The 14,571-nt window shown below is 42.9% G+C and overlaps 1 protein-coding gene and 1 long non-coding RNA gene across 2 annotated transcripts in view; one reads left to right on the top strand and one right to left on the bottom strand.

Moving 5' to 3' along the window:
• LOC128469323 (uncharacterized) overlaps positions 1-14,571 on the bottom strand; it is a 173,484-nt gene that overhangs the window by 22,931 nt on the left and 135,982 nt on the right. The window lies entirely within an intron of this gene.
• The window catches only part of CXCL12 (C-X-C motif chemokine ligand 12), a 29,695-nt gene continuing 27,660 nt past the window's right edge, over positions 12,537-14,571 (top strand). Inside the window, exon 1 of the mRNA XM_053451135.1 lies at positions 12,537-12,677. Within this exon, the coding sequence (XP_053307110.1) occupies positions 12,617-12,677 (61 nt within the window). The 5' untranslated portion in view covers positions 12,537-12,616. The remainder of the gene's footprint in view (positions 12,678-14,571) is intronic.

The following is a 14,571-nucleotide window of genomic DNA, read 5'->3' as shown; positions in this document are numbered from 1 at the left end:
AACCAAGCATTCTGCTAGCATTACCTGCTGCTCTACTGCATTGTCTGCCTACCTTTAAATCCTCAGAAATAATTACACCTAAATCCAATTCTTGGGTTTCAGAATTCTGGGAGGAGGTGGAAGTAACAGTCTTGATTAAATCCAATAGTGAAGACAAAACATGTTGCTGGAAGAACAGTTTCCTGTATGGCCTCCAAGGGAACCGGAGTCTTGGAGCCGAGGCGGCTTTTGTGTTCGGCTTTTGTGTTCTTGGAACCAGGGAGGTAGTTGATATGGAGTTGGAAAGGCGAAAAGAATAACGCCCATCTTGCTTGAGGAGGGTGCAGGCGTCGTGCAGATCTAAGGTATTCCAAATTACAATGGTCAGTGTAAATGGTAACGGGATGTATAGCTCCTTCCAACAAGTGATGCCACTCTTCCGGAGCTACTTTAATAGCCAAGAGTTCTCCAACATCACAATTTAAGTCTGCAACCAATAGTTTCCTTGAGTAATAAGCGATGGAGTGTAGAAGTTGTCTCTCGCCCCGTCTTTGTGAGAGCACAGCTCCTAAAGCACTACTGGACGCATCCACCTCAACAAAATAAGGAGAAGATGGATCAGGGAGGACAAGAATCGGTGCAGACATGAATTTTTCTTTAAGCCTTTCAAATGCATCTTGTGCCTGTGGAGACCAGCGGAACGGAGTATCTTATTTAATGAGAGCGGTGAGTGGTTGAATAATATGTACCTCTTTTTTGGAGGAGGGTACAGGCCAGTCCTTGATTACAGAGATCTTCTTAGGATCCATCTGGATGGGTTTGGGGGTAACAATAAATCCAAGAAACTTGATCAAGGTAGTTTCAAATACACATTTTTCCAATTTGGCGTGTAGACCATTCTCACGAAGATGAAGCAGTACTGAGAGTGATGACGAAAAGATGAGAATGTCATCAAGGTACACCACCATGAAGATGTCCAGAAAGTCCCTAAATACATCATTTAGAAAATACTGGAAGGTGGCCCGAGCATTACAAAGGCCGAAGGGCATCACAGTATATTCGAAATGCCCATACCTAGTTCGAAAATCAGTCTTCCATTCATCACCCTCCCTGATGCGGACTAGGTTATATGTGTTATGCTGGACCTAGGACAACAGGTGATGCACCCAATATGCAGAGACGGTAGCGTAGCCACAGAGCGAAATGCTAGGCAGTAAGTCCAAGGCAAACAGGCAGCACAGGCTCAGCGGCAGTAAAACGTGGTCAGGAAATTCCAAGGTCGGGGCAGGCAGCACAGGATCAAAGTCGGGAAACAAAGCCAAGGGAGGACGTGCGTGCATCACCGTGCGAGAGCCACTCACCAGCAGCTGATCTGTGATGGACCGCGACGGACACGGTAGGTATCACAATATGCCCCTTGGAGACCGAGCTTGGAGAATTTGGAGGCGGAGCAGGCTCTGTCCAGAAGTTCAGGAATTAGTGGTAATGGATACCGATTCTTTATGGTAATTTCATTGAGTTCCCTGTAATCGATGCACAGGCGAAGGGAACCATCTTTCTTTTCAACAAAGAATATGCTGGCTCCTGCTGGTGAGGTAGAAGGTCAGATAAACCCCTTCCTTAAATATTCATCAAGATATTCCTTAAAATGTTTTAGTTCAGATTCCGATAAGGGAAAGATCCTCCCAAAGGAGATGGGAGAGCCATGTAATAAGTCTATGGGGCAATCATACACACGGTGAGGGGGTTATTGTTTGGCAGCTTTTTTTTACAGAAGACCTCTTCGAAATCACTATACTGTTCTGGCACCATAGGTGTGGCCTTGACAGAATCATTGCAGGAGCCTGGTGCAGTGAGCACCAGGGGTGCCGAGAAACAGGATATTTGTCAGTAGTTAGATGTAAGGGAAACCGTTCCCGTAGACCAATCAATAGCAGGGTTATGTGTCCAAAGCCAAGTGATACCCAGGATGAGCGGGAACAACGATTCATGATGACGAAGACCGACGTTCATCTGAGCAGGAATGGTTTCAGAGATCACAGGTCCCGAGGAGAGAAGACTTCCATCGACGGCTTGAACAAATAAGGGCTTGGTGTTGGAACGAGTGGGTACAGACAGGATCTTAGCCAGGTTGAGATCCATGAAACAGCCGCTGGCGCCTAAATCAATTATAGCCGATAGGGAGATTGGCTTAGTGTTCCACTGTAGAAAGATGGTCAGGAGGCCAGCCTTATTACATATGGTAATAGTGGGTTCAGAAACAGTCTTACCTATACGCTTGGTAGGACGGATGAGACAAGTGCGCGCATAATGTCCAGACTAAAAGCATAAGTTTCTTGCGAACTAAGGGGTCCAGGGGTAAAACTTATCTGCATGGGCTCCTCATAAGGAGTGGGACCAGTAGTAGTAGGGACAGGAACAGAGGAATAGTAGACCGATGAACCTCTCTCCTTTCCCGTAAACGCCTGTCAATCTGCAGAGACAACTGAATAAGCCTTTCTAATGAGTTGGGGACCCCGGTCCTGGCCAATTCTTCTTTTAGCTTCTTCTCCTGAACTTGATGGACACATGTCTTTTTTCAGCCTATGTAACTATGTAACTCATGCTCTCCCTTATTCAGACAATTCATACACATATTAACTCATGCTCTCCCTCATTCAGACAATTCATCCACACATTACTTCATGCTCTCCCTCATTCAGACAATTCATCCACATATTAACTCATGCTCTCCCTCATTCAGACAATTCATCCACACATTAACTCATGCTCTCCCTCATTCAGACAATTCAGCCACACATTAACTCATGCTCTCCCTCATTCAGGCAATGCATCTCACTCATTCGTAATTCAATTTAATATTCTTACTACCCTCTTTCTCCCTCCCTTATCACTTTCTACCCCAACTCCCTCCCTTATCACTTTCTACCCCTCCTGCCTCCCTTATCACTTTCTAACCCATCTCACTCCTTTTTCCCTACTTACTATCTACCCTCTCCCCCTTTGTAGTTCACTCACCTTTAAGTCCTACGACCGAAGAATGAGGCTTCCATCTTCCTGCTCTGCTGCGGCACTCGCTGCTTCACTGACGTCATATGCTGGCGCTCAGCATGAAACGCTGGCACCACAACGGAAGTAGAGGCCTCGTGGAGGAGACTGAGGGGGGCCGAGCGGTTGCTAGGCACCCCTCTCTCTCCTCTGCATTAAAAAAAAAAAAAGCGTTTGAGGCTGCCCGGGACTTAAAGTCCAATTGCGGGACTGTCCTGGGTGGTTCCAAATTCGGCAGGGGGGCAACATGGGGGGGCAAGGAATAACCTACGGGGGGAAATTGCCCCCCTGTAGTAACGCCACTGCCTGTACTCATCCCCAGAGTCCATTTGTCCCTCATTCACTAAGCCATACCTCTCCTTTACTTAATCCCTGCAGTTCAGGTATAGATCAAATAAACACATGTCAACAGCACGTGCATGAATAAGACATAAAACTCTGTATTTCCAGGTATACACAAATAATGTATGGAAACATAGCATAGCAGGTATAGCTCAACAGAACACACAAACCCAGCATTGCAGTTATAGATCAACTGGAAATCACATGTAAACTCAGCACTGAGGGTATAGATCAAATAAACAATACATGAAAACAACTTTGCAGATATCCATCAACTGAATAAGACAAACAAGCTCCATATTTGCAGGTATACAAAAATAATGTATGGAAACATAGCATAGCAGATATAGAGCAACAGAATAACACAAATAGCTTTGCAGGTATAGATCAAGTGGAATTCACAGAAAATCTCTGCATTAAAGGTATACATAAAACTCCCTAAATTTCAGGCAAAGATCACAGGTTGCACACCCCAAAGCCCTGCTGTCCACACTGCCTGACCAGCACACAGATAACACACATAGGACTTGCAATTGTTGTCCCCAAACAGCCCAGCATATGACATCTTTGTCCCATAAACACGCTACCTGTGCCACCTTTTATCCCATAAACACCCTTCCCTGTGCCACCTTTACCTTTCCAAAAATGACTATTACCGTATTTGCTCGATTATAAGACGAGGTTTTTTCAGAGCAAATGCTCTGAAAAATACCCCTCGTCTTCTAATCGGGGTCGTCTTCTAATCAGACCTCAAGTAGAGGTCTGATTATGAGACTAAGATCCAGATCCCCCGCACCGCTGCAGGAGACCCGGATCCTCCTGTCTCCCCCCCCCATTTAACACCCCCCCACACACACACTTACCGGTGCTTCCTGCTGTATTGCCGGGGCAGCGGGTTGACGTCTACGCGATCCGCGTAGACAGCGTCCGCTGCAGCCGGAAGGAGGTGTGGCTAGCAGCGGGGGTTGTCTGCGTCCGTCTCGCATACCTTCCCCGACTGTCAGAGATCAGAGTTCGGCACCGGTGCGGGAAACTCTGATCTCTGACAGCCGGGGAAGGTATGCGAGACGGACGCATACAAACCCCCGCTGCCAACTCCACCTCCTTCCGGCTGCAGCGGAAGGAGACGTCAACCCGCTGCCCCGGCAATACAGCAGGAAATTGGAAGCACCGGTAAGTAAGTGTGTGTGTGTGTGTGTGTTAAATGGGGGCATAGGGCATTTCTGGAATGCCTTATACCCCTATATGCCACTCTGGCACTTAGGGGGTTAAAAGGCATATTATGGGGCAGAGTGGCATATAGGGAGGTATAAGGCATTTCAGGAGGCAGAGTGGCGTTAAGGGGGCATTTAATAGAGCACTCTGCCCCCTGAAATGCCTTATACCTCCCTATATGCCACTCTGCCCCATAATATGGCTTTAACCCCCTAAGTGCCAGAGTGGCATATAGGGGTATAAGGCATTTCTGGAGCCAGAGTGCTCTATACAATACCTTTTAACTCCCTTAATGCCACTCTGCCTCCTGGAATGCCTTATACCTCCCTATATGCCACTCTGCCCCATAATATGCATTTTAACCCCCTAAATGCCAGAATGGGATATAGGGGTATAAGGCATTTCTGGAGGCAGAGTGGCACATAGGGGGTCAAAAGGCATACCATGGGGCACAGTGGCATATAGAGGGTTAAAAGGCATATCATGGGCCACAGTGCCATATTGGTGTGGCAAGCCTGGGGGCAGATGTGCGTAACTGGGGGACAGGTTGGAAAATACAAGGAAATAAAAACAAAAAAAATGTTTTTCTCAATCATAGCTTTTATTAAAAAAAATAGTTTACATGAATTAACATTTACTGGTAAAACTTTTTTCCTTTATGGTCGTCTTATATTCAGGCTTTTTCCTTTTTTCCTAAGTTAATATTCAGATTTTGGGGGGTCGTCTTATAATCAGGGTCGTCTTATAATCGAGCAAATACAGTATATCTAGAATACACAGACGCTTTTACAGTCACTCACTAATTCACATAATCATTAATTTTCTCACTCTTTCACACAATTTAGTAACACATATTTATAAATGCACTCTCACAAATTCATTAATTCTTTTACTCATTCACACAGTTCTTTCACACTAATTCATTTATTCTCTAACTCATTTACACAATTCATACACAAATTAATTTGTTCATTCTCTCACTCATTCTGGCTGACTTTATTTTAATATTCTTATTACCCAATTTTCTCACTATCTACCCCTTCTCCCCCTTCTCACTATCTACCCCTCCCCCTTTTCTCACTATCTGCCCCTCCCCCTTTTCTCACTATCTACCCCCCTCACTATCTACCCCTATCCCCCTTTTCTCACTATCTACCCCCTCTCCCCCTATTCTCACTATCTACCCCCTCTCCCCTCCTTCTTACTATCTACCCCCTCTCCCCCTCCTTCTTACTATTTACCCCCCTCTCCTTCTTACTATCTACCCCCTCCCCCTCCTTCTTACTATCTACCCTCTCCCTCTCCCCCCTTTGTAGTTCACTTACCTTCAGACGTCCTGTAGTGGGAGCGCGAAGCTTCTATCTTCAGTGTCTTTGCCGCGGTGTGCTCAGCTTCACTGCTGAGCACCGGAATATGAAGCAATATTCCGGCGCTCAGGATGAATCGCCGTCACCATGATGAAGACACTGAAGACAGAAGCCTCGCTGAGAAGAGTGAGAGGTGCCGAGCGGTTGCTAAAAACTTGAGCGACCTCTTGGTGCCCCTCTCTCTCCTCCGCGTCTAGTGCTTCCTCCTGGCTGCAAAAAAAAAGATGGCCCCCTCTGCCCCCCCACTGACACCACTGTGACAGAGTGAAATAATGAGTTAATGTGTGGATGCATTGCGTGAATGAGTGAGAGAATGAATTAATTAATGTGTGGATTAATTTTGTAAATGAGTGAGAGAATGAATTAATGTGTGGATGAATTGTCTGGATGAGTGAGAGTATGAATGAATGTGTGGATGTATTGTGTGGATGTGTGAGAGGGTCGCAGGGTTTTTTGTGGTATGTCGGTTCAGCGATTATTCTCCTTCCCTGCGAATACCCATGTAAACTATATATTGTTTTTTCAAGGAGAGATAGAGCTTTCTTTTAAAAATTATCAGTGCAGTATGGTTAGAGGTCCTCTTGGGGACCTCTTGAACATGTTATTGATGCCAGTGATGTTACAATGACATCACTTAGCTCACTTTATTGTTTTTTTTTCTATTATTTATTGTATTATTTTAGTGATTTTTTATTGTTAACAAAAATCACTAACACTTTTTTTTTTTTTTGCTGATTTGTGTTTCAGCATGTGAGAAGCTGGATGTAGCCGGATGTGTCCCTGCAGCTGAAAGAAGGTCAGGACGTACTGGTACATCCATAGGGGTTTCTTGAGATGCGTTGTATGGATGTACCGGTACGTCTATAGGGGACTGAAGGGGTTAATGAATATGTGTAAATGATTTGTGTGAAAGAGTGAGAGAATAAATGATTGTGTAAATGAATTGTTTGAATGAAAGTGTGAATTAGTGAGTGACTGTAAAAGTGTTTGTGTATCATAGATGTATAATTGATTTGTGGAAAGGCAAAGATGGCAAAAGCAGGGTGTTTAAGCCTTGGGGACCAAGATGGCACAAGCAGGGTGCTGGTATTTTAACGTTTTTCATGCACTAATTCTACCAGCAGCCTTTGTCAAAGTTTGCAGTAATATTTTTTGTGTGTATTTTTCCCGCACATGTTGTACTTTAAGTATGATTTTACAGATCATGTCACACAACACCCCAATATGTGATACCCCACATGCATGGGTTTGTCATATTGTTTGGGGGCTAAAAGGCCACATTTGGGACGTGTGCATTTTTCAAATTGGAAATTAAACATGTGGTTATCCTTCCCTGTGTGTTAATTGGGGCATTGTTGAACCTGGTCAATTCAATTTACCCCATCAAATCATTCATTTTTTAAAAGTAGACACCCCATGGGCATTTTAACATGCAAGATTTTAACTTAATTTTAGGACTTACTCATAAAAATATTTATATATATATATATATATATATATATATTAGGGCTGCAACAACTAATCGATAAAATCAATAATAATCGATAATGAAAATTGTTGTCAACAACTTTCATTATCGATTAGTTGAATCGATTTTATCGATTATAAGATGAGGGTTTTGTTCAGAGCAAATGCTCTGAAAAATACCCCTCGTTTTATAATCTGACCTCAAATAGATCCAGATCCCACGCAGCACTGCAGGGGACCCGGATCCTCCTTTGTGACAGCCGGTGGGGGGGGTGTCTGTTCGGTGCGCGCAGACAATCTCCACTACTGTCCTCCACTTTCGCCAGGGCTTCAATGATGGAGCACCAGCGTGATGTGACCTTCCGGTGCTCCACCATAGAAGCCCCGACTGAAGTATTGGCCAGCATAGTGCAGGTGGTCTGCGTGCATTGTGCAATGTTCACTGGCTGCCAGAGAGGAAGATCCACCGTAGGAGGAGGTATAAGGCATATCAGGGGTGCAGAGTGGCATATCGGGGTTATAAGGCATTTCAGGGTGGGCACAGTGGCATATTTGGGGGGTAGAAGGGCATATCTGAGGGCATATCAAGGGTGCAGTGGCATATAGGGCGTATAAGGCATATCAGGGAGGCAGAGTGGCATATAGGGGTTAAAAGTACTCAGTGTACAGCCTGTATAACAGTGTAAATTTGCTGTCCCCTCAAAATAACTCAACACACAGCCATTAATGTCTAAACTTTGGCAACAAAAGTGAGTACAGCCCTAAGTGGAAATGTCCAAATTGGGCCCAATTACCCATTTTCCTTCCCCGTGTCATGTGACTCATTAGTGTTACAAGGTCTCAGATGTGAATGGGGAGCAGTCGTGTTAAATCTGGTGTTATCGCCCTCACACTCTCTCACACTGGTCACTGGAAGTTCAACATAGCACCTCATGGCAAAGAACCCTCTGAGGATCTCAAAGAAAAAATTGTTGCTCTATATAAAGATGGCCTAGGCTATAAGAAGATTGCCAAGTTACACAGGCTGTATACTCACTACTTTACATTGTAGCAGAGTGTAATTTCTTCAGTGTTTTCACATGAAAAGATATAAAAAATATTTACAAAAATGTGAGTGGTGTACTCACTTTTGTGAAATACTATATATAGATATATCTATATATATATCTATATAGCTATATATATATATATATATATATAGATATATATATATCTATATATCTATATCTATATATATCTATATCTATATCTATAGATATATATATATCTATATATCTATATCTATATATATCTATATCTATATCTATCTATATATATATCTATATATATATCTATATATATATATATATATATATATATATATATATATATGTACCGTATTTGCTCGATTATAAGACGAAGTTTTTTCCAGAGCAAATGCTCTGAAAAATACCCCTCGTCCTATAATCGGGGTTGTCTTATAATCAGACCTTAACTAGGTCTGACTATGAGACTAAGATCCAGATCCCCGCAGCGATGCAGGAGACTTGGATCCTCCTGTCTCCCCCCACACACACACACTTACCGGTACTTCTGAGTCCCCGTGATCTCTGACAGCCGGGGAAGGTCTGCGCGATGGACACAGACAACCCCCGCCGCTAGCCACACTTCCTCCCGGCTGCAGCGGAAGTTGTCTACGCGAATCGCGTAGAGCTCTACACGGTACTATGCACCGGGGACTCAGAAGCTCCGGTAAGTAAGGAGGGAGGGGGTGTTAAATGGGGGGCATAAGGCATTTCTGGAGGCAGAGTGCTCTGTGAAATGCCTTTTAACCCACTTAATGCCTTATACCTCCCAAAAGCAGGGGCCTTATTCCTCCCTATATGCCACTCTGCCTCATAATATGCCTTTTAACCCCCTAAATGCCAGAGTGGCACATAGGGGGTCAAAAGGCATATCATGGGGCACAGTGGCATTTAGAGGGTCAAAAGGCATATCATGGGGCACATTGGCATTTAGAGGGTTAAAAGGCATATCATGGGGCACAGTGGCATATAGGGGGTATAAGGCATTTCTGGGGCAGAGAGTCAAGCCAGGCGGCAGATGTGCATAACTGGGGGGAAGGGCAGGTTGAAAAAAAGGAAATAAAAAAAATCATAGCTTTTATTTAAAAAAATTGTTCACATAGTTTACATGAATTAACTTTTACTGGTAATTTTTTTTTTTTCCTATAGGGTCATCTTATATTCAGGCTTTTTCTTTTTTTCATAAATTAATATTCAGATTTGGGGGGGTCGTCTTATAATTGAGCAAATACGGTATATATATATATATATATATATATATATGTAGCTTTTATAATTGCCCCCCCACACCCACATTGGTCTCTGTCCTCCCATGCCCCCCCCCCCAAATATGAAATCTGGAGATGACACTGCTGTGGATGCAACCTGGGTGAGCAAGTCCTGTGGATGTAATCTGTGCGCTGAGGCAAGCCCTATCTATGCAATTTGGGTGCTGGGGAAGCCCTATGAGTACAGTCTAGATGCTGGGCAAGTCGTTTAGATGTAACTTGGGTGCTGAGCAAGTCCTGTGGATGCAATCTGGCTGCTGCAGCAAGTCCTATGACTGCAACCTGATTGCTGCGGCAAGACATGGTACGTGGTGAAATCGGGAGCGGCAAAGAGGTGGAGTGATTGCCATATAAAATGGGTGTGGTTTGAGTTCCTATGTTTGTTAAGGGGGGTTAGCAATATAGCCACACACACCTGGGGACTCCATAAAAAAAATTGTACCCACGCATTAGTGACCCTAGGCTTGGTCCTGGGAGGGCCTCCTTAATCACCCCTGATCCTAGGCTTATTCAATTTACACCGGTTTTGATATACACTGATCAGCCATAAAACGGAGCAATAGAAGAAGGTGGCCTGGTCTTATGAATCCCATTTTCTTTTACATCACATGGATGGCCTGGTGCATGTGCGTCGCTTACCTGGAGAAAACATGGCACCAGGATGCACTATGAGAAGCAGGCAAGCCAATGGAGGCAGTGTGGTGCTTTGGGTAATGTTCTGCTGGGAAACCATGGGTCCTGCCATTCATGTGGATGTTACTTTGACAAGCACCACCTAACTAAGCAGGATTATGCGACCTGCCACAGAGCAAAAATGGTTCAGGAATGGTTTGACGAACACAACATTGAGTTCAGGGTGTTGATTTGGCCTTCAAATTCCCTAGATCTCAATCCAATCAATTACCGTATTTGCTCGATTATAAGACGAGGTTTTTTTCAGAGCAAATGCTCTGAAAAATACCCCTCGTCTTATAATCGGGGTCGTCTTCTAATCAGACCTCAAATAGAGGTCTGATTAGGAGACTAAGATCCAGATCCCCCGCACCGCTGCAGGGGACCTGGATCCTCCTATCGTCGCCCCCCCCCCACACACACACACACACACTTACCGGTGCTTCCGGAGGTAAAGTTGGCAGCGGGGGTTTGTATGCGTCCGTCGCAAATACCTTCCCCGACTGTCAGAGATCAGAGTTCCAGAGTTCCTGATCTCTGACAGCCGGGGAAGGTATTTGCGACGGACGCATACAAACCCCCGCTGCCAACTCCACCTCCTTCCGGCTGCCGCGGAATGAGACGTCAACCCGCTGCCCCAGCAATAAAGCAGGAAATTGGAAGCACCGGTAAGTAAGTGTGTGTGTGTGTGTGTGTGTGTGTGTGTGTGTGTGTAGGGCATTTCTGGAATGCCTTACACCCCTATATGCCACTCTGGCACTTAGGGGGTTAAAAGGCATATTATGGGGCAGAGTGGCATATAGGGAGGTATAAGGCATTTCAGGAGGCAGAGTGGCGTTAAGGGGGCATTTAATAGTGCACTCTGCCTCCTGAAATGCCTTATACCTCCCTATATGCCACTCTGCCCCATAATATGCCTTTTAACCCCCTAAATGCCAGAGTGGCATATAGGGGTATAAGGCATTTCTGGAGGCAGAGTGCTCTATATAATGCCTTTTAACTCCCTTAATGCCACTCTGCCTCCTGGAATGCCTTATACCTCCCTATATGCCACTCTGCCCCATAATATGCATTTTAACCCCCTAAATGCCAGAATGGGATATAGGGGTATAAGGCATACCATGGGGCACAGTGGCATATAGAGGGTTAAAAGGCATATCATGGGCCACAGTGCCATATTGGTGTGGCAAGCCTGGGGGCAGATGTGCGTAACTGGGGGACAGGTTGGAAAATACAAGAAATAAAAACAAAAAAAAATATTTTTCTCAATCATAGCTTTTATTAAAAAAAATAGTTTACATGAATTAACATTTACTAGTAAAACTTTTTTCCTTTAGGGTCGTCTTATATTCAGGCTTTTTCTTTTTTTCCTAAGTTAATATTCAGATTTTGGGGGGTCGTCTTATAATCAGGGTCGTCTTATAATCGAGCAAATACGGTATCTGTGGGATGTGCAGGACAAACAAGTCCTATCCATGGAGGCCCCACCTCACGACGTATAGGACTTAAATGATCTGCTGCTAACATCTTGGTGCCAGAAACCACAGCACACCTTCAGAGGTCTAGTGGAGTCCATGCCTTGATGGGTCAGGGCTGTTTTGGCAGCACAAGTGGGACCTAAACAATATTAGGCAAGCGGTCATAATGTTATGGCTGATCGGTGTAAGTGCCATTGTACCATCAAATTACAAATAATATCCTAGGTACTTTACACCAATCCTGTTACATTCTTTGCTCAGTTTTCTAAACCTTTCCAAAACAGAGCCTATTCGCACTCTACCCAAAACCAGGGATTAGGAGACTAGAGAACAATTTTCCCAAAGTTAGTGTCCAGATTTTGAAAATTAGTTACAGATAGATATCCTAAAACTAAACTACTACTACTACTAAGCTACTGCACCATAAATCCAAAAACATCTATGACAAACTAAATAGCATCAAAATGTAAAGCCCATACTTTAGCTGATATTCTTTGTTATTAAAAGGCAATTACCTATTCTCAAACTGAGCTGTGTTGGTATACATCCAACTATTTTAATAGAGGAAGGATGTAATAACATGCGAACAGTGATAAATCGCCAGTGGTTTTACCCCACCCCCAAAAAGCCCTGCACTTCTAGGCTCTTCCACACACACTGCTCAGTTCATTTTCGGATTCTTTCGTGTACTGGACGCAGCTCCGGATTAAAACACTATGGACGCAAGGACTCTCGCTCTGCTCGCACTTTTGTTGAGTACTGTATGCTACTCTGAAGGTAAATAAAACATAAGAGATATAGCAGAAAGAGCATGAATGCAAACAAGGTTTGTAGGTGCAGGGCTACAGGCGGAAAAGCATAGAAATGTGAGAATGGAGCGCTACTCTGACTTTTATATTGTTTGATTTTTTGATTTACCAGTGTGTGCGGTATGGTTTGTGTGAATGCGTTACAAAGCATGTGCTCTAAGAGTAGTGGTTAGTGTCCATATCTAAACATTTTCATATTGCAAAACATTTTTTATGAACTTGTTTTAAGTACGCTGACGAAAAAAAGAACCTCATCATCATTAATATGATGACATCATAATGTAAAATCTGTTTGACGCTTGACGTGTAGCTGATTTGAGCTATTGGGATAATCTATATTCAATCGTAGTATAGTAGTTTCGGATGTGTATGTTCAGTATACACTGTAACAAAGTTTGAGTAATTTATGCCCGTCCCGCGCTTGGAGTGTTACATTTTTTTGTAATATGATTTGTGCATTATGATTTGTTCTTTCTGCTGGCACAAGACTGCTTTCTTACACACCGCGGTGTGTAAACCACATATAGAGTTATCTGTGATGAATATACTAATGCCTGAATTCTGCATTACATGTATTTTACGGAATCTCGTAATGTAAGAGACGATGTGCGAAAGCGATAGAGGCTGAGCTTTTATTTGCTTGTATGTCAAGAGTATAGCGGAATGTGGCAGGGTTTTATTACCGTAATTCAATCCGTTTTTTTCGTCACTGGAGTAAAAAAATGAAAAAGCTTTCTAGGTCCAAAGCCCATTTCCTCTCAGATCTCTCCTGAGTCGCGTAGTGTACATGGGAAGTGTACTTAAAATCTGCCTTGCGCGTTGATTAATTGCTATTGTGTCATTTGCTACATCATAGCAATTCTAAGTGAACACTGTTACCTCTAATGTCGCTGTATCATTTCTAAAGTGACCCCCCCCCAATCTTGGTTTAAATGCCGTTATTATAACATTATAATCTACTTGAATTAAAGTGAGTATTGTTATCAAGGATGGTTTTTGACACAATATTGGTTTTGCAGATGATGGTCTTTAAATGAGGTTATGTTACTTCATTTTGAATTGATGCTATTGTTAAGATGCAGGCTCTTTGTTTATTTTTAAGTATGTCACTAATGCCTATTATTGCATTCAAAGCTATATGGCACGATGTGATCGATCAATGATGGAAAATAGATTGTATTATTGTACTAAGGGTTCAATAACAACTTTCAAGATGTGCAATAAATTCACTAAAGTTACGTTAGAGTAATCGTTATTCCGAAATATTTGCAAGTTAAATTATATTGAATATTATACGGAATATTATAATAATTAATTGAGTGCTATACCTGTTATACCAGTTCTGCATTACGTGTACATACCTAAATGTATATTGCAGATTTCTTTCCTAAAAAGAAATACACCTATTTCTCATTGCTTATAGACACAAAATAATTAGAGCCTTTATACTGCAATTCAACGCCAGGGGAATGATCAAACAGAATGGGAATGCCATCATCATTATTAACACTTTTTAAGCAAAATGTTGTTTAAACTTAGTTATTTACGTCCTCTCTAATGTCATTTACAATCTAATTTATAGTAATGTTTTGGTTTTCAACAGGTAGTAAATACGTCCCATATATGATCAAGTGGGTTTAATCTAAATTAAGTAATAAATCAAATGCCAACACTACTGTTGCAACTGTATAACAACTGCTGAGTATGCAAAACCTTTCAGCAGAAAGAAGACTTATAATGGCTCCTTGTGCTATCATGCCCACATTTCTGAAATACATTATTGAGGGACACATAGTACCTAGCTATATTTTCCTTACACCCACTCATTGGAGAATTTACTAGATATTAGGATTCAGGCTTTA

The sequence above is a fragment of the Spea bombifrons genome, chromosome 11, assembly GCF_027358695.1.
Source record: "Spea bombifrons isolate aSpeBom1 chromosome 11, aSpeBom1.2.pri, whole genome shotgun sequence".
In the NCBI taxonomy this organism is placed as follows: Eukaryota; Metazoa; Chordata; class Amphibia; order Anura; family Pelobatidae; genus Spea; species Spea bombifrons.
The sequence above is the reverse complement of the archived record's forward strand: the minus strand, read 5'-3'. Positions and strand labels throughout refer to the sequence as shown.